Source organism: Callospermophilus lateralis, chromosome 6, assembly GCF_048772815.1.
Source record: "Callospermophilus lateralis isolate mCalLat2 chromosome 6, mCalLat2.hap1, whole genome shotgun sequence".
NCBI classification, from domain to species: domain Eukaryota; kingdom Metazoa; phylum Chordata; class Mammalia; order Rodentia; family Sciuridae; genus Callospermophilus; species Callospermophilus lateralis.
In genome coordinates, this window is record NC_135310.1 from 113,637,482 (window position 1) to 113,663,573 (window position 26,092).

At 47.1% G+C, this 26,092-nt stretch overlaps 2 protein-coding genes across 2 annotated transcripts; both read left to right on the plus strand.

The window, feature by feature from the left end:
• Window positions 1-5,307, plus strand: LOC143401975 (triggering receptor expressed on myeloid cells 3-like). Its single transcript, XM_076859513.1, has 4 exons — window positions 1-133; window positions 994-1,347; window positions 4,972-5,087; window positions 5,194-5,307. Exons 1-4 carry the CDS (start codon window positions 1-3, stop codon window positions 5,305-5,307), a joined length of 717 nt encoding a protein of 238 aa, XP_076715628.1.
• An 11,073-nt stretch (window positions 5,308-16,380) lies between these two features.
• LOC143401976 (trem-like transcript 4 protein) lies at window positions 16,381-25,128 on the plus strand. Its single transcript, XM_076859514.1, has 6 exons — window positions 16,381-16,441; window positions 16,619-16,963; window positions 17,377-17,424; window positions 18,984-19,041; window positions 24,589-24,721; window positions 25,102-25,128. The coding sequence occupies exons 1-6, from the start codon at window positions 16,381-16,383 to the stop codon at window positions 25,126-25,128; spliced, it is 672 nt and encodes a 223-aa protein (XP_076715629.1).
• Window positions 25,129-26,092: the final 964 nt, after the last annotated feature.

Below are 26,092 nucleotides of genomic sequence, written 5' to 3' on the forward strand. Positions count from 1 at the left end.
ATGGGGCAAGGTCCTCCTGCTGCTAGAGAGGCCCTGGCAGACAGAAGACTCGGGGAGAAGGACGGGATGCAGGGGGCAGGCCAGCAGAGGTGGCCACCACTGGGGCTGCTGCTGCTGCTGCTCTGTGTCTCAGGTAAGGGCAGGAGGGTGAGGGGTGGGAGGAGCAGCTCAGGGCTAGGGGCGGAGACCATCTGGAGGAACGCAGAGGCTAAGAGGAACTTTCTCTCATTTCTTTAGAATGGACTGGAATGAGATCAGGGCCTGTGCTAGAGGTAGGTCAGGGGAAAGGAAGGCAACAGACGCAGAGCACGCTGTCCACCCTGGTCCGGCAGGGACTGTGCCATAAGACAGGTTGGAGGTTCTTCTGGGGCATCCTGAAGTTGAGGATGTGATGTGGAGCAGCCAAGCCGTCTCCCAGCACCACGCACGCTGGCATCCCGGGAGATGCATAGAAATGCAAAGCTAATCTCCCTTTGGAGGAACATGTTCAGTCAGGAGGCAGAGGAGGCATGCAGAGAGGAAAAGGTAAATAAGCACCAAGGGCAGAGAAATGGAAATCACTCTAGCAAGGCTCTGAGAAGGAAGGTGGAGTCCGAGCTGCGATGGAATCCCAGCTCTACCACTTTCTGACCTCAGGCAGTTCCCCTAACCTCCCCTATCCTCAGTTCCTTCATTTGTAAATAGTGCCCAGACACAGGTGCTCATTTTGTGGATGGCGAGTACATCAGAAAGTTGCCCTAAGAATCAAACAAATGACAGATGGGTGGGAAGCTCCTGGCTCAGAGTTTAGGGCATAGTAAGTGCTTAATAAAAGCTATGGATGACGACGCCGGGTGATGCGTGGTATTGAGGGCCAAGAAGGGAAAGAGGAGAGTGTCAGCAGGGACTGTTCTGGTGGGCTCCCCTCTGGATCAGTGGAATGGAGACAGACGGAGAGGGTGGAGGACTCGGCTTCTTGGGGACACCAGTAAAGTGCGGGACTCCTCCCTCTAGGGCTCCAAGCTGAGGGTGAAAGTGAGGAGCAGAAGTGTCTACAGGAGGGCAGGAACCTGACCGTGACCTGTCCTTACAACATCAACAAGTACACCTTCAGCCTGAAGGCCTGGCAGCGGGTGAGGAGCGAGGGCCCCCTGGAGACTCTGGTGATCACGGAGACTAGAAATGCAGACCTAAACCTGGTCCAGGCTGGGAGGTACCTGCTGGAGGATTATCCCACTGAAGCCATCATCAAAGTCACCATGACCGGGCTCCAGAGGGGGGACGCAGGGCTGTACCAGTGTGTGATCCACCTCACTTCTCAGAACCTTGTCATCCTGCACCATCGGATTCGGCTAGTACAGTGCAGTGGTGAGCATCAGGGAGACCCAGGACTCCCGGGGGAGGGTCTCCTCAGGCACAGAGGGTGGGCTGGGATCCTATCCGCCACGAGGGCTTGCTGCCCAGAGGGTAACAGGGAAATTCCAGACCCAAAGTCAGGGCACCTGGGCCTTCCATTCTCTTGCTTTGTGACTTTGAGACTCAGAAACACAACTCCTCTCTGGGCCTCACTTTTCTCACCTGTGAAACAAGAAAGTTGGACGCGGTGAACGAAAACACCACCGGACTCTGTGGGAAACTGGCAACTGGGACTTTCGAGGTGCCAGGCTGGTCTGGGAGAGCTGCTGTCTCTCAGTGTGAGGGGACACTCCAGAGGTTAACTCACCTGGTCCTTTGGCAGACAGGTGGAGCAGCTGGGCCCCCACAGGACTCACTCCATTTTCTTGTCCCTGGAGAATCTGTGAAATGGGCTCAGTTTGACAGTAAGGCACTGTCCCTTTTCTCAATGGACTTAAAAAGTAGTAGAGAGCACAGTGAAGGGCCTTTCACCGGCCTTTAGTTGCTTCTTGTTGGCGAGGACACCCCTTTGTTAAAAAAACCTGTCAGCCCACGTGGGGACATGGCATGGGAGAGGGTGTCCCACGCTTTTGCCTCAACCTTCTCAATTGATCTCCTTTGGAGCTGTGGTTTGGGTGGCCTCCACCACCATGGGGTCTTGCTCTTCTGCCAGCCTGAACATATGACTCTCAGGACAGGATTGGGTCCAAGTCACACTTCTTAGGATCTGTAAATAGAGTTAGCAGGCAAAGGGAGGGCATTGCAGGTAGGACCTCAGGAACAGAGTCAAACAATTCCTCAAAGCTTGGAGCGTGCCGTGGCCCCAATAGTTAACAAAGGGTTCTTATAGTTAAGCAGCTCCATTGCCCTAGACTCAGGAATATTTTATTAATTCAGCCGTAGTCCTTGAAAACTGTCAAAGAACTGAAATTGCGGTCTTTACAAGGTGTGACCATTGCAGATTGCATGTGACAGAAGGTTCTGGATCCTTCTTTGACTTGAATATACCTAGTGAGCTTGGGCAAATCCCGCACTATTTCTGGGCTGCAGTAAACTGGTGGGGCTTCTTCGCTATGATACTCATTGTTTGGGTCGGAGACACAAGGGCCCTACATTTCACACTTGGCAAAGTCGGCAGCTCTAGGTGCCAGTGGGTGGATTCCTGTCCTTTTAACTTTTTTTTTCAGCTCTGGGGGGGTCAAACCCAGGGCTTAGTGCGTAATAGTCAAGCACCCTGCCACTGAGCTACATCCTCAACCCTATTATTTTATTTTAAGACAGGGTCTCACTGAGTTGCTCAGGCTTGTCTCAAATTTGCAATTCTCCTGCCCCAACCTCCTGAGTGGCTGGGATTATGGTGAGAGCCATCGTGCCTGGCTAACTCAAACCTTGATAAAGACAGGAGAAGTGATTGAGAGTGACTGAGCCCATGCTAGTCAATAAGAACTGTATCAAGCTTAACACAGGATAAACCCAAACATAATTATTTCCCTCAAACCATAAATAACACGAGGTAACATTTTAATAGCAGCTTTGCATTTCTTCTCTCCAGTAATTAAGGAAACTTTAGGCTAATGTGGTGATGGAAATGACATCTTGCACAGATTGTCCCTGCCTAGAGGAATTGCAGGGGGAAAAAGATAGAAGCCTCCACAAAGGACACCTGTAGTGATCACTGAGGTTGTTTGGAGAGCGTAAGAGAGTCAGGGACTGGGTTTTGCTCAGCTAGGTTAAATAAATAGTTGGGGTTTCTTTCTGGCGTGCTGTTGAGCCCACCTAAAGGACACTCCTCCATGGACGGTGGAGATGCCTTCTCCATTTGTTCTTCAGCTTTTGAGGTGGGGAAGGACACAGCAGTGACTGAGCTCAGAAAGAAACCTACGTAATGTGAGGCTGTTGGGAGGTGATGGATGTTGTCCCACCAACCCCAAATTAGGAAGTGAATCCTGGGGTGGGGATTTGAGGGGAGAGAAAGGTGGGCTGCAGAGGGCATGAGGAGGGAGCTCCCTGCCCTCCCTGATGGACAAGATCTATCACCAACAGGAAGTCAGTCCAGGAGGAGGTTCTGGGCATGGGGTGTGGGTTGGCTGGACTGTGATGGGCTGAGTGGAGGAGGGGCTGAGAGCTGAAGAACTGGGCCAGGTGCCCTGGATGAGGCTCTGAAGGCTGAGAGCAACAGGGTGTCACACACATACACAGGCACAGGGTTGGGAGGCCCGGGCCTGGGGGCTGGCTCTGTTGCTCCACTGTGTGACTGTGGACACCCCCTGTCCACCCTGCTCCTTGGGAGGGTGCATTGGTGGTTTTGAACCCCACTACCTTTGCCCTTCTGGGACTCTGTGAACCTTTTCCCCCAACCAGTGTAGCTCCGTGGAACAGTGGCTCAGCCTGTAGGAGAAGAAAGCTGTTCCAAACGCCTTGGAGGTCCCTCCCCAGCTCAGAGGAAGTCAGCCAGGCTGGGTGGATAGCTCAGGGTATGCTGCCCCATCTTTGTCAATCATCGCCTGGGCACCTAGTAGGGGCCAGGTCTCAGTCAAGACCCTGAAGAGCTTTGATCTCTTCCAGAGCATGATCCGCACCAGACAGAACCAACCCTGAAAGAGTCCAGATTTGCTGTAAGTTGTGTGTGCTGAGGATCACTGCAGAGACTGAAGCAGGGCAGAGCTTAGCTGGGGCCCTGGGCTCACCCCCCCCACACACACACACACTTGTGGACTCCAGAGGGTCAGCCTGGACCACCCAGAGGGCTGCCAGGGGGTCCTGAACACAAGCAGGAAGAATGACCTTCATTTAGATTTCTATCCCAAGGCCCCACCCAAGTCTTGGGTGCTGGTCTATCAAGGTGGCATCCAGCAGCCCCAGAGGGAGGGGGTCAGAGGAGCTAAGGTCAAAGGGCTTCGGGCTTCGGTACCCCTGTTGACAAGGGGCTGCGCCTAGAGGGGTGGCCTCCTGGCTAGTGCAGTCTGAGCAATCGGAAGACTCTGACTTGGAGCTGAGGAAGGCGTGAGAGAAGCCCTTCCTTACAGAGCAGCTCTAAGCAGCCCATGAGCAGAGACCCTCAGAGCCCTGGGTAGGGTGGAGCCAGAGGTGGGTACCAGAAACCTCAAGGGTGACAGAGGAGTTAGAAAGGGCAGAAGGGAGGTGGGGGACTGGCGTTGGAGAGAAGAGGGAGCAGGGGTGGAGACGCACAGGAGATGTGTCCTCTACAAAGCCGAGGACTGAGTGGAGTGGAGCCATTGGGTGGGGTCAAGCAGGACAACACGTTCAGGTCACAGGGAACCCTGAACATCTGGCAGTCATGCCCTTTGGGCTGTAGGCAACAGGGAACACGAAGGGCCTCCTTGGGCTCCTTGGTGGAAAGGCAGATCAGCACAGCTGTGTGCAGGAGGTAGGGGTGGGGGCGGGGCTGGTGGCGGAGAGCAGGGTTGAGGTGGGGAAGGTGGAGACCTCATCTGCCCAGGGTATAAAAACCTGCTTGGCCCTCTCGTAGCCAAGAGGCAGGAGCAGGGGTCTTCAGAGCTGTCCACTCAACAGACACCCACCCTTTGGGTTCAGGAGGGTCAGGTGGAGGGAGTCACGCTTGCCTTTGACCTGCAGGACTTCTGGAGCTGCCTGATGTTCCTGCTCTGATTTTTGTGACCTGTGGATTCATCTTGAACAAGGGCTTGGTGTTCTCAGTCCTGTTTGTCCTCCTCCGGAAGCCCAGGCCTCAGGTACGTGGCCAGACTTAAGGTGAAATGAAGGCAGGACTGAGACACCTGCTCCAGATGCTGGGGAGGGTGCGGTTCCCAGCCCCTGTGCCCTGATTTCTCTTCTCAGAAAGTCTTTGGTCAGGGGGCAGGGCCAGCCCCTGGGACAGTGCCAGGCGTGGGTCAAGATGCTGGGATCGATGCCAAGCGGGCTGAGCGGGTCCTGCAGGATGGGAGGAACTGACAGGAGGTAAGCAGCCCCTTTCCTCAGGGTGGGGAGGCTGGACTCAGGCCTGGGCTGGCTTGAACGGTCATTTCCAAATGCTGTTCATCTCTCTTGCTCCTCTGCTGAGAGCCATAGCCCAGTCCGAATGACGCATGGCATTTTTGCCAGAACATAGTGGTTGAGAGGTAATGCCAGCAAGCCATTAGGATGATAATGGTTATGTTAAGCTGTGTATATTAGACCCCTGCTGTCCGCCTCGGCCTGCTACTTTGGAGTTCTCGCGGGGATTCCCGAAGAGTTCCCATTGGTTGGGGAAGTGCTGGAGGAGGGATTTCCGGTTGGTGGTTCCTGGTGGAGCCGAGTGCCTGGCGTTCGGGAGAGTTCCTGGGGAGTGTGTGTGGAGTGTGCTGGTGGAGTTCAGAAATAAAGTTTGTTCCTGCTTCAGTGGCTCGTGACTGCAGCACTCCTCAGATCCCTCAGCACAACGGGACCCAGGGAAACCTCCTCTCCAGAGGCCTCCCATTTGCCTTCCTGCCCTAGTGACAGCACACTCCATGCACAGTTCAAGGGAAAATGGAAGGCTTCCTGAAGTCCCACTGTGAGCTCTCTGCTCAGCACCTGTCCGTCCCTGAGGTGGGAGACAGGGTAGAGAGCTGCGTGGAAGGAGCTATTAGCAGAGACATCAGCAGGGACCCCAGGACAGCAAGGGATGTGGGCCTTAAATAGAGCAACTGGGACTCACAGAGAAGAGTTCCCCTAAGGACCTTGCATCCCTCCCCATATAGGCCTCCAGAAGTCCTGCTGGGGACTTCCTGGCCCTTGGGTGAAACTTACGCCAAGACCCTCACTCTGCTGGTAATTTTTTAAAAATAAACTTATTTCCAGAGCAGTTTTGGGTTCACAACAAAACTGAGGAGAAATTGCAGAGTTCCCATATGCTTCCATGCTGTCCCCCTCAACTTTCCCCACTCTCAACGACCCCCTCAGAGAAGTGCATTTGTTACGGCCAATGGACCTACATGGACTGCGAGGTCCGTGGTCCTCATTCGGGTTCTCCCTTGGCTCTGTGCCTTAATGGCATGTACTCACCATTATATCCCATGGACGAACTTCTCTGTCCCTGAAATTCTCCACCTATTCCCTTCTGGTCATTTTTAAGCCAAAAAAACAAACAAACAAACAAACGAAAAAACCAAAAACAAAGTTTATTCTGAAAGAAGCTTCAGTAATTATCACAGGGAAGGATGGGTCCTTTTTAAAGTGAAGCTTCCTTCCCAGACCCGTGGATCTGAGCCCCTCAAGGGACAGAAGGGACAGGCTGGCTTGCTTCCTTTGCTTTGCCATCTCCACCTGCCAGCTGCAGTGTGGGAAGCCAGGCTGGAGCAGGGGAGAGAGGAGGAAAGAGAGGGGAGGTCTTCCTGTGCCCCATGGGGTTCCAGCTGGGGTTCCTTCATAGGGTGCTTGTGGGAGGCCAACCCGGCAGGTGCTGCTGTGGGCTCTTTCACCCGTAGATTCCTAGACAGGCACATGTGTCTCTTTTCTGGCCAGCTGTTCCTGCTCCTCCTTTGGCCCCCAAGCCCTTTACAATCCACTTCTTATTTTCTTCTGTGGACTTCTGCAGCGCCAGGCAGCCTCTTTGGACAGGATCAATAGCGACAACCTGAGCCCACTGCCTCACAGATGTGTAGTGACATCCAGTCCTCGGGGAACACTCACCCAAGAGTCTCACGTGGCCCTGGTGGCTCCCGTACAGCTACCATCAGACTAGCTGATCAGTTTTGGAGTTGAGTCAGACATAGTGGCTGCCTCTTCCAAACTGCAGGGGACACTGGACAAGCTCTCCAAGTCCTGACATTGAAGCTTGTCTCCCTGGGCTTGAGATAAGGGATGTGTCCACTCCCCCGTCCCCTAGGATCACAGCAGACCAACAATTGTCTCCTGAATCCTCTTCACAACTTCATGCCCTTGAGGGTAATAAGGGTTAAAGCAACAGCAACAGAAAAAGAGTTTTGCCCCCTCCCTGCTTTGCTGCCCACCAGTCCCCACACGGCATCTATTTTCTTAGGACTTGCATGAGTTAATGTTCACTTGAAGACAACAAAATACAGTCTACCTATTTTAAGTAGAAGGGGATTTTTACTTATTTATTTTGGTACTGGGGATTGAACCCAGAGGTGCTTAACTACTGAGCCACATCCCCAGTTCTTTTTATATTTTATTCAGAGACAGAGACTCCCTAAATTGTTTAGGGCCTCTCTAAGTTGCAGAGGCTGGCTTTGAACTCAAAATTAGAAGAGGATTTTTTTTTTAATACATGTTTTTTTTTTTTTTTTTTTAGTTGTAGTTGGACACAATATCTTTATTTATTTATTTATTCATTTATTTTTATATGGTGTTGAGCATTGAACCCAGGGCCTCGCTGGTGCTAGGTGAGCGCTCTACTGCTGAACCACAATCCCAGTCCCTAGAAGGGGATTTTTAAAAAATAGAGTATTAAATGGTTTACAGCATCAGATCCAACCATCAGATCTGGGAATGACTCCCACAGCCGCACTACAGCATGGGACTATTAAGGGGCTACCAGTCTGGCATTAGAGGAATCTGGAAAGTTCCCCCAACAGGAAGCTGCTGGCACAGCACTGGCTGTAGAAACAGTTCAGACTTGACTCAGGGTTTGCTGGCAAAATGTGTGCCTTGCTTCCCAGTTAACTTGGCCCCAAACTTTAGTCTTGTGTGAATGTGTTTGGTGGGTGGAGTCCAAAATATCTGGAAGCCCAGCTGCCAGTGAGTGTGAGAAATGATTTTGCAGACTTTGCTGAAGAAAAGCCCATGAAAGGGGGTGGGAATGAAAGTCAAGTCCACAGCACGCACCCAAAACGATCGCAGTTGAAATGGACACAAAGGTAGTTCAAACTAAAATTCAGAGTTTTATTGTTTCTTGTATGGTCAATGAAAGACAAATATAATTAAGTGGAAAATAAACACCCACTCTCGGTCTTATTATTCCAAATAAACACTATTGTTCATTTATAAAAGTCATAATAGCAAGGTCCCAGTTACCCAAAATAGCACATTGGGCACAATGTGATATATAACCCTGGAGGCATAAAAAGAGACAGATGCAGAGGACGAATTCCTACTTTTCCTGTTCCAGGATTTATGACACTTTTCTTGGAAACTTCGTGGTGTCTGAGAAAATGACTTGTGTTTATCACCAGTCTTCTTTAATCTATTCCTGGGGCACCCACATGATCGCTAATCAGTCAGTGACGTGGCAAAATTCAGCTTCCAAGGCGGTCACGTCAGTGAAAATCGTTCCATTTTAGCATCCCAAAAGTTTTTGAAAACTTGTAAAACTGGAAATTATTGCTTTTGGAGCCAAGGGCAGGTCTTTTAGGATACAGGCCAGTCTTCAAGGACTGGAGTCCTCTTTGGGGCTTGAAGGGAAGCGACCATCTCATCTACTGCCTTGAGCTGAAGCCTCTTGCTGGCTTAGGACTGTCCATCTGTCAAGTGTCCTGGCCTGTCTCCTGAGTCCAGGCTCCCTCAGCCCAACCATTGCTCCTAATGAAATCTGCTGGGAACAGAGCCAAATGTTTGGCACTGGAAGGCCCAGTGTGGAGTCCCCTCTTCTCCTACGCGCTGTGCACTTGGGAAGAAGCCAGTTCCTCTCCCAGGCTGGCCCTCTGCCCTCTCAGTCACATAATAAAGGAACACCTACCTGCAGGAAGATGGGAAGGTTAATTTCTTTCTTTTCTTTTTTTTTTTTTTAAATAGTATTTATTTATTTTTTTTTAGTTGTAGTTGGACACAATACTCCTATTTCATTTGTTTTTATGTGGTGCTGAGGATCAAACCCAGTGACTCACTCATGAAAGTCAGGTACTCTACCACTGAGCTACAGCCCCAGCCCCATGGGAAGGTTAATTTCAATGCAGGCAGGTGAACATGCTCTGTTTTAGATTTTTTTTTTTTTTTTTTTTGAGATGAGGTCTTGCCACATTTTCCCAGCCGATTCCAAACTCCTGGGCTCAAGCTATCCTCCTGCCTCAGCCTCCCGAGTAGCTGGGACTAGAGGTGCACACAAAGTGCTGTTTCAGCTTTAGCGGTTTTTGTCTTTTTTTCAAGACCTTCAAGCGCCCAAAACGGAGTCAGCATACTCCTTATTTCAGGGCCTTCATTTACCTGTGGAAATTATTTGCACTTGTTCAGTTTAATGTGTTTTTAAATATTTCCCACCTTCACCCTCTGGCTCCACTCTGCCCGTTGCCCCCTCCTTGGCATCTTTATTCTGTACATCTTTTCAATCCACTTTCCTAGACTTACTTACACTTATGTAGATCCTTGAACATTTATAGAATTAATTTTGTGGCTTTATTTTCAGACAAATTTCACTCAACTGTATTAAAAAACCTGCAAATCAAGAGAAAAGCTGTCCTGCATACCCATCTTGCACACCATCCTTGTGTCATCTGTCACCATGAGAGTGGCTTTTCGACTCTGTCAATAGCAGTTGATGGTCAAGTGGAATCTAGGAGGAAAAGACAACAGACAGGAGAGCAGTAGAGAGACTGTTAGAGGAGAAAGGGACCCAGGGGGAGAGGAGGAGGGGGGAAGGTTAGGGGGTGGCTAGATCAAAGTATGTTCACTGCATGAATGAATGTTCCACAATGAACCCATTCTTCTGTGAATTGAAATAATATTTTTGTTCTCAAATTTCTATCCTGTCTTTTCCTGCTGTGGGGGAAAAAATAAAATCAAGACTAATTTGTCTCCATGTGCAATTCATTCCAACATTTCTTTATATCACATAAATTGTACTTTTGACTTTATTTATTTATTTATTTATTTATTTATTTATTTTTTGTACCAGAGATTGAACTCAGGGGCACTTTAACACTGAGCCATATCCATATGAGTTACTTAGGGTCATGCTAAATTGCTGAGGCTGGCTTTGAACTCACAATCCTCCTGCCTTAGCCTCCTGAGATGCACATGTGCCATGGTGTCTGGCTTGACTTCTTTTTTAAAAAACAAGTTATTACATCTCTGGCATATGAGTTACTAAGTGAGTTAAGTAAAAAACTTTTTTTTTTTTTTTTTGGTGCTGAGGATCCAGGGCCTTGTGCACACCAAGCACACACTCTGCTACTGAACTACACCTCCAGATAAAGATCTTAATCTGTCTTTATTTTTATTTGTACGAAAGTCATGATTTAATATTTTTGACAGTAAATTATATTTATAAATTTACTATATTTATACATTTTATACAATATTTTGCTATGCTTCTGATACTATCCTTGTTGCCATATATAAATTTTAATCTTTAAGCTGGGCATGATGGTGCACGCCTATAATCCTAGTGGCTTGGGAGGTGAGGCAGGAGGATTGTGAGTTCCAAGCCAGCCTCAGCAACTTTGCAAGGCACTGAGCAACTCATCAAGACTCTGTCTCTAAATGAAATATAAAAAAGGCTAAGGGTGTGGCTCAGTGGTTAAGTGCCCTTGAGTTCAATCCCCAGTACCAAAATACCATCCCCCCATAAAACAAAAACAAAAACAAACCTTTGAAAATAAAAGGGAGACCAGTAAAATAAAGGAAGGGGACCCAGGACCCAGGGGCGGTTGGAGGGGAGAGAAAGAGAAGATACTGGGGAATGAAATTGAACAAATTATGTTATGTGCATGTATAAATATGTTATAATGAATTCCACTGATATGTATAATTATAATGCACTGATAAAATTGTTTTAGAAAGTAAATGGAAAAAATAAAACTTCAAAAAAATATTTTTCTCCTATGTAGGATTCCATATAATGTAAACATCAGATTTTACTTTTTCATTTCCCCTAGTGATGGCACCTAAGTTGTCTCAACTCCTTACTGTCAGACACCCCTCTCTCACATACACAAAAGAACAGAAAAGTGAAAACCAAAACTTTAAAATATATTTAGGCTGGGGTTGTGACTCAGTGGTACAGCACTCGTCTAGCAGGTGTGAGGCACTGGGTTCGATCCTCAACACCACAGAAAAATAAATAAAAAGTACTGTGTTCATCGACAACTAAAAATATTTACCCCCCACCCCCACCCCAACACAATACATTGCTGAAGGGCCCACATGAGAATTTTTCTACAATACATGCCCAGTTGGCATAAAGCAAGATAGACCAAGGGAACAGAATAGAGGGTTCAGGGAAATGCCCACAGCTGTATGGCCACGCGACTGCCACCCAGGTGTCTCTTTGATTTAGTGGGAAAGATGGTGCTGACCTCAAATTGAAGACTGACTGGTCGACTGGATATCCACAAGGGGGGAAGGAAAAAGGCTTTCTCCCCTCTTGATTCAAATTAGACTCCAAGATGAAAGGGGAAATCAATATGGCTTTTAGGAAGAAAATATACAAAACATGATCTTAGAACACATGGGCCACGCCAGCCAGGACCTGAAGAGCAGCTCATCTGAGGCAGCAAATATATCATTAACCGGAAACAAAACACAGTAACCATGGCAGACTTCTGGGAGTGAGACCCCGGGTGTGGGATTTCCACATGCTTATTCCACACAGAAATTCCAGATTGTTCTGCAGAAGCCAGGCTCCTTACATTGCTGTGGCAGGGCTCCAGGATTCCCCTGCTTACGCTCTGGCCATAGTGAGTGTTGTCCAACCTGCTAGTTCTGCTGAGCTGATGTGTTCAAAGTGACCTCTCCAGGCCTTAAAACGAGCATTTGTCTCATAATTAATGAGATCGGGCTTTGTAAGCATTTGGATGTTTCCAGAAGCGTATCATCTATTTTTGACCATTTAAATTGGATTTCCTTTCTTCGGCTGTTCTGTTTTTGTTTTGTAATAACCCCTGGTTCAGTTTCAGGGTCAGGTCTGAGACTGCCAACCTCTTCTTTCAGCCTGTTACTTTTAAGCACACCCAAGAGCAGATAAGGCTGTGGCCACGGCTGGACTGATTTGGTCAGTGAAGGTACCGTGAGCCACTGTCAGATTCAGTTTATGACTTACATAGACCATGAAAGGAAGATTAGCCGCCGCTGCCAGCTACTCGTGGTCCTGGTCCCGTCCCCCAAACCACAGAAGACCCTACTGCTGTGCTGTGGGGTCTTACCCCTGCTGCTCTCTTCTGAGGGGCAGGAAAAGCCTCCTGCTCTTTAGAACCAGGAGGTGACAACTGACTTCAGGGGAGACAGGAGGTGACTGGGAGATGGCCTCCCAGGCCTCCAGGTCTCTTATGTTCCAGGAGGAGCACAGGGCCACCTGCCATGCCTCAGAGAAGCTGCTGTTCAGGCCTTGCCTGGTGTGGCCCATGTGTTCCCAGGCAGGGTCATCAGGGTGTCCTTGTGGAGTCATTCCCCTGACCGTTCACCCACAATGACCATGTTGGAAAGACACATTTCTGTTTTTCAAATTGAAGCCATCTCAATAGGTAAATCAATGGATGTGCAATCTGCATATGGGGTAAAAATGGGAGTTCATAACCCACTTGAATCAAAGTGTGAAATATGATATATCAAGAACTATGTAATGTTTTGAACAACCAACAATAAAAATTAAAAAAAAAATAAAATAAAGTGAACACAAACTTTAAAAAAAAATTGAAGCCATCTGTGCCCATGTTCTGTCTGGGCTCTGAGCACACAAGCCACCCCTTGCCGTCTGTAACACAGCTCTGCTATTCGGATCACTTTTTTCTCTGGGAGTTTTCTTATCCAGGGAAATGGTTTGATTGTCCATTACAGGAAGCTCCTGGAAGACCCACCCAGAGCGAGTTGGCCGCCCAAGATTCTTTAAATCTCTTGCTTCAAAATCTGGCACTGCACCCTCGGATAGGATGGTGGGATCACGATCCTTACCCAGTCTGAATCCAGTCCCGCCTTTGAAGGGCCTGCCTCAAACCAGACTCCTCAATAACTCCTGGCCATGCAGTCTCCCTCTGGGTCGCCCTCAAGTGTCACCTCTGTGACAGCTCTGCTGGGGCTACCTTCTCTGGAAAGCCTGCATTCGACAATGTAATTAGATCCATTCATTTTCCCTTTATGATTGATATTGTTGGGATCTTATTGAAGGTGTTCTTCCCCCATCTGAAGCACAATGATATTTGGACTCTGTCTTTTAGACAATGTCTGAAGATATTCTCACACACCGTCCAATAACTTCACGGTTTTGACATTCACAAACACAACACAGCAAAGAGGTGGGTCCCTTATAGCTGGTGGGATGGGGTGGGCAGGGCGTGGTCTGAGTCATCTCTGTCACCTGGCCCAGTGCTATTCAAAGTGATAGCCACTGACCACAGGGCTTTTGCATTTCATGAAAATCAGCCGAAGATCAAAATCCAGCTCTGTGTTCACCCTCACCCTATGTCAGTCCTGACACTGCCTGTGGCTGCTGCTTGGACAGGGAACTAGAGGACAGTCTCGTCACCTCGGGGAGCAATGTCAGCCGCTGATTTTATAGACTTCTGCTCAACATAACTGGTCAGCTAACAACGCTTTCAGTTCCTTGTAAATTTAGCTTGTAAATGATTAAAACTTTCATTATACAACTTACTTTCACACCCGAGTTTATATCATAAACTTATATACGTTCACACTTTGCTTATGTTACAGTTTCCACGTAATTAAAGCAGATTGTCCTCTTAAAGGTAAAAACACATTTTTTTTTTTATTTTTAAGTTTTCTTTCTCAAAAGAAAGGGCTTATTTTTTTTGGTGCCTCAAGTTCTTTTTTCTCTTTCCCTGAGTCTCTCCTGCTTTATCCCTGAGCCTGATGCAGTCCGTTTGGATGAATGATGGGGAGCATCAGGGTGGAGAAAGTTTCTCTACCTCTTAGGTTGTTGTCTGAGGGTCTGTGAATTAAAGTAGCAACAGACAAATCAACAGGAGAAAAGGATAACAATTTTATTCATATTTTATGTGCATGGGAGTTCACAGAAAAGAAGTAGAACTCAAAAAAAATAAAGCAGTTAGACTCAGGGGCTTATATATGATTTATTTACTTTCGATACTGGGGATTGAACCCAGAGGACTTTGGCATGGATCTACATCCCCAGTCCTTTTTATTTATTTATTTGTTTATATTAAGTTGCTGAGGCTGGCCTCAAATTTGTAATCCTCCTGCCTTAGCCTGGGACTACCAGGAGTGAGCCACCGTACCGGCTTACATGCTATCTTAACAGTGGAAGGGGGTTTGGGCTTTGAGTCTTTGGAAGTGATTGGGAAAGACATGGAAGGGGAAGAGCTATTGTGTTAAGTTCTCTTTATGCAAACTTATCTGGGTCAATGTTCTCTCCAGGGGTGAGTGTCCTCTCTTTCTGGTAAGGGGGGTGTTATGAGGATCTGGATTGTTCCCCATAGGTTCACATGTTGAAGGCTTGGTCCCAACGCAGCCATGTTTAGAGGGGGGGTTGGGGGAAGTGATTGGATCATGGGGGCTCTGATTTCCTTCCTTGGTGGATTAACAATTTGAGGGCATTAATTGGGAGCTGTAGGAGATGGGCCCTAAGAGGAAGTGTGTCCTTGGAGGTGTGCCCCTGGGCCCCTCCTCTCACTCTGCTTGGAGCCAATCAGCTCCCCGTCCCCCATGCCCTTCCCCCATGATGCTCCACCCCGCTTCAGAACCAAAGAGATGGCGCCATTGACCATGAACCTCTGAAACCAAGAGCTAAGATAAATCTTTCCTCCAAAACAAGGGGACACCTTGACAGAGGGGATTTGATGCCCTGCTCCTAGGCAGCTAAAGGGAGGGCCGAGAACAATTCCTGCAGCTATAGATTTTTAATTGCCTTCAGTTACCAGGAATCCCATATGTCAAAATGGCATATTTTGAGGTACCATATTTGGGATGGAAGGGGGCTGCTTGGTAGAGGGCAAAATGCTGGGTGTGGGTTCAAAGACGAGGTTCAAAGGTCCAGCTGAGCTGTAAGATCACTGCCCTGCTCTAAGCTCAGCCTCCACAGCAAGAGGGAAGAGGCTGGAGAGGGGCTCTGAGGACCCTTCACCAAGAGCAGCTAATCCATTCGGGATTAGCATTCCACATGAATTTGGGGGGAACTACATTCAGACCATCATGGAGCTCTTGGTAACACCCGTCTGGACGCAGAGTCATCCACTTTACACTCTGGACTATAATCCAATATTACTTCCTCCTGTTGCTCCATAGTTCCAAGTTTGGCCTCATTTTTTCCTTCATGCATTTATTTATTTATTCTGGTACTGGGGAATGAACCCAGGGGCCCTTAACCACTGAGCGACTTTCCCAGTCCTTTTATATATTTTATTTAGAGACAGGGTCTCACTGAGTTGCTTAGGGCTTCACTAAGTTGCTGAGGCTGGCTTTGAATTTGCCATCCTCCTGCCTCAGCCTCCTGGCCACTCAGGTATTTACCGGACCAACACTGATTGAGATGGTCCTGAGCCTCCTGCCTGTTCTCTTCCTGCAAGGGACCCAGGCCCTTGTCTGATGATCCCTTCTCGATGCCCACTTTCCTTCCAACTCCCCGCCCCCCCACTTTCCAGGGACCATACTTACACCTCCTGGAATGGAAGTCGGTACCTCCCAAAACTTACCAAGGTGAAGACACACCATTACCCCACTGTGCCTGGGATGAGGTTACCGCATTGCTCTGGGGACATGACCAGGACTATGGGCATGGCTCCAAGGGCCCTGACCAGTTATAGGGAGCACAGAGAGAGAGACAAGAGGAAGTGCCTCTTAATTCACAGTTTTCTCAGCCTTCTCAGACCTCCTTCCAGCCAGCGTGTAGGGGCGAGAGGGAGTGGAGGGTGTGGAGCTGGCAGGCACAAGAAGTTGGGTCACAAGAGGGCGGATCCTCAGGGGCAGGACTGAGGTATGGAGGCCCAGAGACAGACTCCGCCGTTGGTGGCCCCCAATCCAGGCTAGGCCCCTGTGCCCACAGAACCCGCCTTCCCAGGCCAATAACTTCCCCAATCAAGGCACTGACCTTTCAGTGTGTCCAGCCCAGAGATGCTGAGCAGGGTCAGCTTTAACTTCTGACTCCCTCTCCACAGAGGCCTCCCGATTCTCTTCTCCTCCACCAACAGGGACAGGGTGGGTGGCATGGCGTGGGAAGGCCTGCGCCTGCTCATGCACCCTGTGGCCCTGGTGCTGCTGGTCCCAGGTGAGGTGGGAGGTGGTGAAGGACAAGGGTGGGGCCGGGAGCGGGCTGGCTCTGTGACCACAGGACTGGCTCTGGGGACATGCTGTGAGTGCAGATGTCCTTTCCTCTCCCCTTTCCCGGGCCGAGGCATGAGTGGTGGGGTCTGGCCAGGGATCTGACGAAGGGCTCCTCCTCTAGGCTCCTGGGGACTGACGGTCACACCTGAGGAGCTTCGTGAAGTGGTGGGCGGGACCCTGGTGGTGCAGTGCCGGTCCTCGCCCCAGGAAGGGCCCTACGTGCAGAAGACCTGGTGTCGGCAGAGGTCTCCTGGCAGGTGCACCAGGCTGGTCACCACCTCCCAGCCTCTGACAGCCGTGGAGAAGGCTCAACACACAATCTGGGACCACCCCAAGGCTGGCTTCTTCATGGTCACCATGACTCAGTTGAGGGAGGAAGACTTGGGCGTCTACTTGTGTGGAAGCTTCAACTCGTCCCAGAACCTGATCGACACCTTCAGAAACATCACCCTGGTGGTGTCTCCAGGTGGGCACTTTTCTCGAGGAAACGCCCCCTCCCCCAGGGGCCTGGGGGGAAGGTTTCTGATCCCTGTCCCATGCCTCTGTCACCCCCATTCCTGACAGGCCTTCTGCTCTGCTCTGGGGGAGCAAGGAGTCCTGTCCCCAGAGCTGGGTTTGCATCTCTGGCCTCCCTGCCAGTCCTGGACCCAGCTGGGGGAAGGCACGTCCAGGGCTTGAGCGACAGGAGCCCGGGGTGTCTTTCTGACTCTCGTGCACAGGCACATCAACAGCTGGGGTGGGCAGACCTGAGTGCAGGTCACTGCTGGCCTAAGGGGTCCCAAAGAACCATCTCTGGGCCCTTCATTCCCCTCAACAGCTTGGGGCCAGAACTCATTTCCCTTCTGGGCTCCCACACTGACCTCTGCCTTTTCTTTATAGCCTCAGTCTCCTCTGCGGGGACTGCACCCTGGCTCCCAACAATGACAGGTAGGTGTGGGGTCTCAGCCAGGGGAAGGAAGAGAGATGACCAGGCAACTTAGAGAGCCTCAGATTCAGGGAAGGAGGGACCAGGCAGGTGCTCCACCCTCCGGGTGGTCTGGGCTGGTGGATTCAGGGATTAAGACACAGGGATATCAACTCGCACTAGCTGATCCACTCATGAAAATTCCACGACGGATTGGGTGCCCCCGGAGGGAGTCCTGCACTGGAGACCTGCACCTGTGTGTCCCAGCCCCGCCCCTCACTTCCCACTAGCCTGTGGAGAGACTCTTCCCCTTGGATTTGACTTCAGTGGTTTTAAAGATTTTAGGATCTGTTCACATAGACATTTTTCCCCCCTCAAGCAAGACATAAAATGGCCAAAAAAAAAGAGAGAGAAGAAAATACTCAGCATTGTGATCATTAGGATAATGCAAATTAAAATTGTAATGAGATAGCACCTCTCTCTCCAGTAAGAATGACTGTTATCAAAACAAGTGCTACTGAGGATGTGGAGAAAAGGGACCCCCTGCACAGCATTGGTGGGGGGGTGTAAATTAGTACAGCTGTTGTAGAAAATAGTATGAAGCTTCCTTTAAAAATTAAAAAATAAAACTTCCGGCCTGGGGAAATTCAAGTGGTAGAGTGCTTGCCTAGCACCTGGGAGGCACTGGGTTCAATAGTCAGCACCACATAAAAATAAAATAAAGATATTGTATCCACCTAAAACTAAAAAATAAATTAAAAAATAGAACTTCCATACAGTCCAGCAATCCCACTACTTGCTATATATGAAAAGGAAATGAAATCAGTCTTTCAAAGAAACATCTGAACTCCCATGTTTACTTCAGCACTATTCACAATAGCTAAGAAATGGAAACAAACTAAGGGTCTATTAACTGATGATTGGATAAAGACAATGTGGTACATATACATAATGAAATACTATTTGGCCATGAAAAGGACGAAATCCTGTCATTTGCAATGTGGATGTAACTGGAGGCTATTATTTTAAGTGAAATAATCCAGGCAGAGGGAGACAAGTACCATATGATCTCATTCATACGTGGATTATTAAAAATTTCATCTGATGGAAGTTGAGAGAGAGGTGGTTCCCAGAGGCCGGAGAGACTATGGGGAAGGAGGGTTGGAGAACTCTGACTAATGGATATTAAGTTATAGTTAGGAGAACGAAGTTTCGGTGTTCTATTACACAATAGGGTGACAGTTGACAATGATAACGCACTGTTTTAAAACAAAGTTAGAAGAAAGGATTTTGAATGTTTTCACTATAAAGAAATGATAAGCATCTGAGGAGTAGACTTTGATCTTGAACATTATACACTGTACACATGTATTGAAATATCACGAGGCACTCCATAAATTTGTATGTTTTTAAATGTCAATTAAAAAAAAAAAAAGATCTCAGGCCTAGTTACTCCTGCTCTAAGGAACCCTGAGAAGCTGGTTCTGTCCCTTCTCTGCTTCCTCTTTCGGTTCTTAGGATCCAATCTCACCCACAATTCTGGTCCTCTGAGAAGACACCATCTTCTTTGTGTCCTCCTTAGCTCTGATCACTTCTCCGGAGGGAACCTCCAGCCCTTCCGTCAATGGCTCTGAGCAGGGGTAAGTCCGGGGTCTCCCTGGGAGGGAAAGTCCTGGGAAAAGATGACCAGGGAGAGAGCTCTTGTGTCTTTGGAACCAGGGAGAGGAGACCCAAGAATTCTCCTCCTGCAGAGGAGTTCCCAAGACCCAGAGGCACAGCTGGTAGAGAGGAATGGAGAGAAGGCGGCAGGTCTTTAACTTAGGGGAAAGTGTAGAAATGACAGTTAAACATGGATTTCTGGAGCGAGATAAAATGAACCCCCTCAAAGCGGGCACTGGAGGCTGTGTTGGTGTGTGTCGATGGTGGATATGGACAGTGGCTACTACATCCTGGGGGCAGTGCTGGCTAGACATATCAGCTAGCAAAAGGTGAAAAGATCATTTTAAAATTCTGCTCTTGACCCTTGCCCTCAGGGTTATTGAGGCTGCCATGGGCGTCCCTTCACTGAGATATAGGCTGTCACAGCCCTCAGGTGCCCTGGGGGACCTTGAGCATAGCAAAAGCATAAGAGATTGATGGAAATAATCAATCACCTGTAAACCCTGACTCCCTAGCCCTCTCCTCCTCCTCCAAACTCCATGACAGAAGGATGATGAATTAAGATGCATCGCCTAGCGAGTTCAAAGGTGAAACCCCAACCAGGGGGCAAGAATAGCAGCAAATGGGGGTGCCCGAGGCCCTGTGTTCTGGGGCTTAGCCCTCGCACTTTTGAAACTCACCAGGCTAAAGGATTTAGCTTTCAGTTCTCTGCAAGGCTGAATATCTGAGAACCCCCAAAGAATCTTAATTCACAAGCCAAAATAATTTGTCAGTTTAGAAGAACTCCTACTTTACAAGAGGGCGAACACAAATAAAACCCATCCAAAGCACAACTGCAGGAACCAACAATACAACGACTCTCAGTAAATATGATCAGTCCACCTCAGGGGGTAGGAGAAGACATAAACTGCAAATCAAGAACAAGAACCACCAAAAAAAGCTAAATGACAATACTATTCTGGAGAGTGAGTTGGAGTTGGGGTTGAGTTGGAGTTGGAGAAAAGTTGAGGAATTTTCACAGAAAGTTTTTGGAAAGGATGGGAAGATTTAAAAAAAATAATCAAAGAGAAGTTAAGAGACATGAAGGAGAAAAACAGACGTACTAACATGTAGGCATTAAGCACTGTGAGTAGTGTCTAAGAGTAACCCAATAAAAAGTAGATCTGTGAGTAAGAAAAGATGGAAAGGGAGAAATATTTGAAGAAGGAATGAATATGAATTTCTCAGAATCATAGAAAAAGGAGAGATCTGAGATTGAAAGTAGGAGACATGCCCACAGACAGACACACACCTCTAGATGCATTATGTGAAATGGGAGAGTATCAAAACCAGAAAATTCTGAAGGCATTCAGATCACCGACAAAGGAACAAGTATTAGATTCACACCAGACTTCCTAAGAGGAAAACTGGATGTAAGAAGACCATTGAGTAATGTTTTTTAAATATTGAAGAAAGAACATTGAATTTAGGATTTTGCATCCAGCCCAACCGTCATTCCAGTGTGAAGTCAGAAACTTCAGGACTTCCACCATCTGCAAAGGTTTGCCACACACAAAGATCCCCACTGAAAACGCTCTCGGAGGAAGTACTCTAAAATTTAGACAAGAACCCAAATCCAGAGATGCCGCAAGAGGTGAGGAAGTGTGACCAAGCACGTTGGTAAAGTTCCTTCCTTCCCTCCCTGCCTCCTTTCATAAAGAGGAAGGGAAACTACATCTGTGACAACTAAAAATACCATTCCTGACAAGGTTGACATGGGGTGAGGCAGAGAGACCAGGAGGCCCGGGGGGACGTTACCTACTTGTCTCAGGAGAGGCAAAATGTAGAGATAGTCACAAGTTCAAGGTTGCAATCGGAGAATGTTGACCCTTCAAACCAGCAAAATGACACTCTAACCAAAGGAAAGTAGAAAATCAACTTTTAAAAAAAATCACACTAAATGGAAAAACAATGAAAGAAGAAGGCATAAATATGTTCTAATATAAATGTAAGTGGGTTAAACTTACAAAATAAGGACACAGACTGTCAGGCTCTTGAATTAAAAAAAAAAAAAGTCCCACCAATATATTATCTGTAAGACATATACTTACAAAAGAAAAGATTCTAAAAGCTTTTAAAAAGTTGGCTTACATGAAATAAAATGTTGTGGTAATCTTAATATTAATTATAATATTAACATTAATGAAAATAGAATTTAAGGTAAAAGATTATGATACAAAGATATATAGCATATACTTATTACTATATATTACTATATATACATAAAACATTTCTGCATATGATTAAAGATAAAAATAAACAACAAAGAGAAGAAAAAAGAAAATAACTACACAGTCTACAAAGATATTTTAATGAATTAATTCTTGTTTGAAATCCTAGGAGCAGACAGATTTCTAAGTTATAATAGTCTAAGAGTAACACAATAAAAAGTAGATTTGAGTAGATTAGTGCATATGAAAAAAATCTGAAACGTTAGATAAATAGTCTTCAAAGAAAATTTGAGATGATTTCGTAGATATCACCAGACTTTTAAGAAACACTTGGTTTATATTTTATACAAGATGTTGCAGAAAATAGAAAAGAAGCCAAGCCTGCTCAGAACATTTGAAGATGCTAGTGTCATCTTAATATTAAAACTGGTTACAGGAAATAGAAGAAATCAAACTATCTGTTCATCATGAACATAAAATCAAAATCAAGATAATCATTGCTGAGTGAATTCAATAGTGTAACGAAAAAGAATATGTGGATTATGATCAGGTGGGGTTTATTCCAGGACTGAAAGGATTGTTCAACTTTAGAAAATCTATCAATGTAAATGAACCAAATTAGTAAACTCTAGGGAAAAGATCAACTAATGTTGAAAAGGCCTTAGGAAAGGTTCAACATATTCTTTTTTTGGAGGCGGGTACTGGGGACTGAACTTAGGGTCACTCAAACACTGAACCACAGCCCCAGCCTTATTTTGCATTTTATTTAGAGACAGGGTCTCACTGAATTGCTTAGCACCTTGCCTTTGCTGAGGCTGGTTTTGAACCTGCGATCCTCCTGCCTCAGCCTCCGAGCCGCTGGGATTACAGGTGTGTGTCACTGTGCCAGGCTGAAAAGGTTCCACATATTCTTGAGAAAAACTCTTAATTAAATAGAAATAGGAAGATAAAACTTGGTCATTGTATTTTATGACTATAATAAGTGTTACTGAGTGGAGAAAGTATAAATGCAAATAAAGGATTTTTATAGATGCCACTAATGTTTAGTATAGTATTAGAGGTCCTGGCCACTGCTCCAGGAAAGGAGGATAGGTAAGAGGAAAGAAGATTAGAGAAGTGTCAAAACTGTCAAATATGCAGATAGATGATGAAATCGTCTAACCTAGAAATAGGGAGAATTAATAAACTATTAGATTTTGTGAAAGAGGCTGCCAGACGTAAGACCAACTGACCCAAATCAAAAGTAATTCTAAGAAAAAAAAATCTTAGAAAAATCTAATCAAAATAAGATACTAGCTGGTGCAGTGATGTTTGGAAGGCCAAGGCAGGAGCATCACAGGTTAAAAGCCAGCCTCAGCAATTTAATGAGGCCCTAAGCTACTTAGTGAGACCCTATCTCAAAATTAAAAAAAAAAAAAAAAAAAGGCTGGGGATGTAGCTCAGTGGTTAAGCACCCTTGGGTTCAATCTCTGGTACCAAAAAAAAAAAAAAAAAGATTCTATTCATTTCAGAAATAAAACCTTTAAACTTTCTATAGAGAATTAATTTAACCAAGGTCTCTTTGGGGAACAATCTTTGATTGCTAATAAATGATGTGGGTGATCTAAGTGAAGAGAAATAATACATGATCTTGAATGAGACAATAATATTACAAAGATTTCAATTTCTTGCAAATTAAAAAAGTTCATAAGTGTGACTCCAAACTCAACTTTAGTTTAATTTTTAAAAAGAACTTGATAAATTTTCTCTAAAATTATACGGAAACATAAAGATACAGGACTTGCTAAGTCTACCATGAAAATGCAAAAATGGAGAAGAGGCTCTATCCTGCAAAATATTGTGATACTATTAATAGCAGCACAGTGCTTGGGTCAGAACTGATAAATGGCTAAAGAATTCCAGACAGATCTGCCTATATAAAGGGAACATACTTAAAATAAGGAGGTGACACAAACCAATGGAGCAAAGGGCCCATTATTTGGAAAACATCCTTGAAATAACTGGCAAAATCTATTTGAAAACGAAAAAAATGAACAAAAAAGTAGATTCCTACCCATATACAAAGACGAACTCTGGATGGATTCCAGTTGCATATACATGAAAAGTGAAATGATTAAGTTAATAGAAAAAAAATACGGCAGATGAATATTTGAGTGATCTAGAGGTGAGGAAGGACTTCTACACAAAGCTTTAAATCACTACCCAATATATACATGAATCAAAACATCACATTGTACTTCATAAATGTGTACAACTATTACATGTCAATCAAAAAATAAAAATAAAAAATTGGGATCTAGGAAAAAAATTAAAAGCACAAACTATAAGGCAAAAATGAGGAATCAATTATTCAATGGAAAAACATCATGAGAAAAGTTCTCAAGCAGATAACAGACTGGGAAAAATATTAATTAAAAAAGTCTCAAACGAATGTGGTAATACTGTCTATAATATACAAAGAGTTGGTACTGACCCACAGGGAAAAGACTGGCATCCCCAAGGAAAATGGCTAAGCACATTAAAGGCATTTATTAAAGAGGGAATGGCAGTAGGCATACAGTGATGTCCACACTTGTTAAAACATTCAAGAAACGTCAACTTAGAACTTGCCATCTTGCACCTTTCAACTGGCAAAGTAAGGACTCTGTGAAGTACTGGGTGTTGCAAGAGATGTGGCCCCAGGAAGGCTGAGGCTGTGCTGCGAAGCGGAAGTGCTCCTGTCTCCCAGGCAGCCCCACCCAGGCCAGGGTGGATGCAGAGCATCTCTGAGATCAGGCAAAATATCACAGCTGAGGAAATGAGGCCCGGAGACTGCCCAGGGCCTGACCAGCCACTTAGGATCAGAGATAAGGCAACAACTCAGGCCCCCTGATGGCTGGGTCCCAAGAGTCCCTCTCCATGGACCCTGCACTGGCCCATGAGCTCTGATTCTGGGGGCTGCCTCCTCCCAGCGGTCTGCCTTTGTGGTCTGGCCACATTGCCTCTTGTTTCTGGGCCCTCCTATTGGCCCTGTCTGTCTGACCTGGTTAGGGAGTCTGCCCGCCCTTTGGCTCTCTGGATCCTAGCAGCTGAGCCTTGACACCTGGCTCTTCTCTTTCCTTCCATCCAATAAGCCTGGGTTTCCTGTGACCAGGGCTCCTCTGCAGCTCAGAGACCCCTGTGGCCCCTGTCTGCACCCAGGAGTCCTTTGTTCCTTCACAGTGAGTTCAGGGTGGATCCCTATGCACCTAATTAGGCTCTAGCCACAGGGATCCTAGCTCAGGGACAGAGGGACAAGGACGCCCCGCCCATGTTCTCTCCTGCTTCCCCCTCCTGCAGGGAGTCACGCTCTCCCTCCTTCCTGGGCTCTGCGTCCCCTGAGCTCCTGCTCTCAGTGCAGTATGGACTCCTCCTGGCCAAGGGCCTGGTGCTCTTCATCCTGTGTGTGCTCCTGAGCTTCTGGCGATCCCGGGTGAGTGAGCTGGGTTTGGCTGGGTGGCCGTGGAGCCGGGCCAGCTTCTGTCCAATGGAAGAAGATGGCCGGGGAAATCATAGCTGAGTCTAATTGAAATACTCATTATTTCTTAAAGAATGAACCTCAGGGTACGAGAGAGGCTTTCCTGGAGGCTCATGCCCCGGCTCTGCCCCAGTCTCTGTCTTCAGAGGGAGAAGAGCAGAGAATATTGGAAGGATTGGGGGAAGGAAGAGGAGGGCTGGAGGCGGGGAGAAGGGAGAAAGGCAGAAGGATTGGAGATCAGGGAATGGGTCAGGGTAAGAGAAAGGGGCAGCCAAGAGGGGTAGGGAATGGATTCACTTTAATTTATGAGTTTCTTCTTCACCCTCTTTCCTCAGGTTCGAAGGACATTGCTGGGACAGTAATGATGGGGTCTCTGATTCTGCTAGCCCAGTCCAGGCCCCAGAACTTTGGGTCCATCAGCCACATCTCTGGATACAGGAACAATACCTATTCCCTTCCCCTGGCCCCTTACTGGACACTCCCATGAGCATTGAACCCCACAGCTCTGTGAGAAAAAGCCAGCAGGAGAAAACTTCCAGTCGCTGAATTCATCAGGGGTGACCCTCACCTTGGATTTGAGCACTTTAAGATCCATTTTCCTGGCTCTGACCTCCCTCCAAGCTGACCAACCACAGGAAGTTTATCTGCCTCCCACTCTGTGCAAGGCCCGGCTGAGATCTTCCCCTTCTCCACATGGGCTCCTCCTCTCCCAGGACTCCTTTCTTCAGTCTCCTTGCCCAGCTGGGCATCAGGATGCTTTGTGGACTCTGTTACTGGGAGAGCTGCTTGCTCCCTCTGGACCTTGGATCAAACCCTTGGGTTGAAATGTCTCGTGGCGACTGAGCAAGATGGCACACCTATCTCCCTTGGCTTCCTCTCCTCCCACCCAGGTATCTTAAATGAGATAAAATGACTTAAATATAAATCATAAAATTGAAACTTCAAAGGCTGGGATCTGCAGACTGGAAACTGAAGCAGTCCTAGAAGTTGAACAAAAAACTCAGACGCAATTAAAATGCCCCAAATCTCCCCCAATGGGAGCCCAAATATTCATCCACAAAGAAGATCTGGCCACCAGGGTCTGATATTCTGTTGTTGGTCCTGTGAGGAATTCTCGTAGCCTGAAAGAGAAAACCAAGCCCTACAAACCAAATACCATCCATAGAGCAACACAAGGCCAGCATCATAGTTCAAACATTTAACCTGCAGCACAGCCTGGGCACTGGCCACGCAGAATGGGTGTCCTCCATGAACAGCTACTGCATACAACCTGAATGCCAGCCATGGACAAGGACACCATCCAGAGAGCACAGGATATGAAACACA

Coding starts and splice junctions, on each gene's coding strand:
- LOC143401976 (XM_076859514.1), top strand. CDS start 16,381: ATGGCGTGGGAAGGCCTGCGCCTGCTCATGCACCCTGTGGCCCTGGTG. Junction 16,442..16,618: donor CCTGGTGCTGCTGGTCCCAG/GTGAGGTGGGAG, acceptor CTCCTCCTCTAG/GCTCCTGGGGACTGACGGTC. Junction 17,425..18,983: donor CTGGCTCCCAACAATGACAG/GTAGGTGTGGGG, acceptor TGTCCTCCTTAG/CTCTGATCACTTCTCCGGAG.
- LOC143401975 (XM_076859513.1), top strand. CDS start 1: ATGGGGCAAGGTCCTCCTGCTGCTAGAGAGGCCCTGGCAGACAGAAGA. Junction 134..993: donor GCTGCTGCTCTGTGTCTCAG/GTAAGGGCAGGA, acceptor TCCTCCCTCTAG/GGCTCCAAGCTGAGGGTGAA. Junction 1,348..4,971: donor TCGGCTAGTACAGTGCAGTG/GTGAGCATCAGG, acceptor TTTGACCTGCAG/GACTTCTGGAGCTGCCTGAT.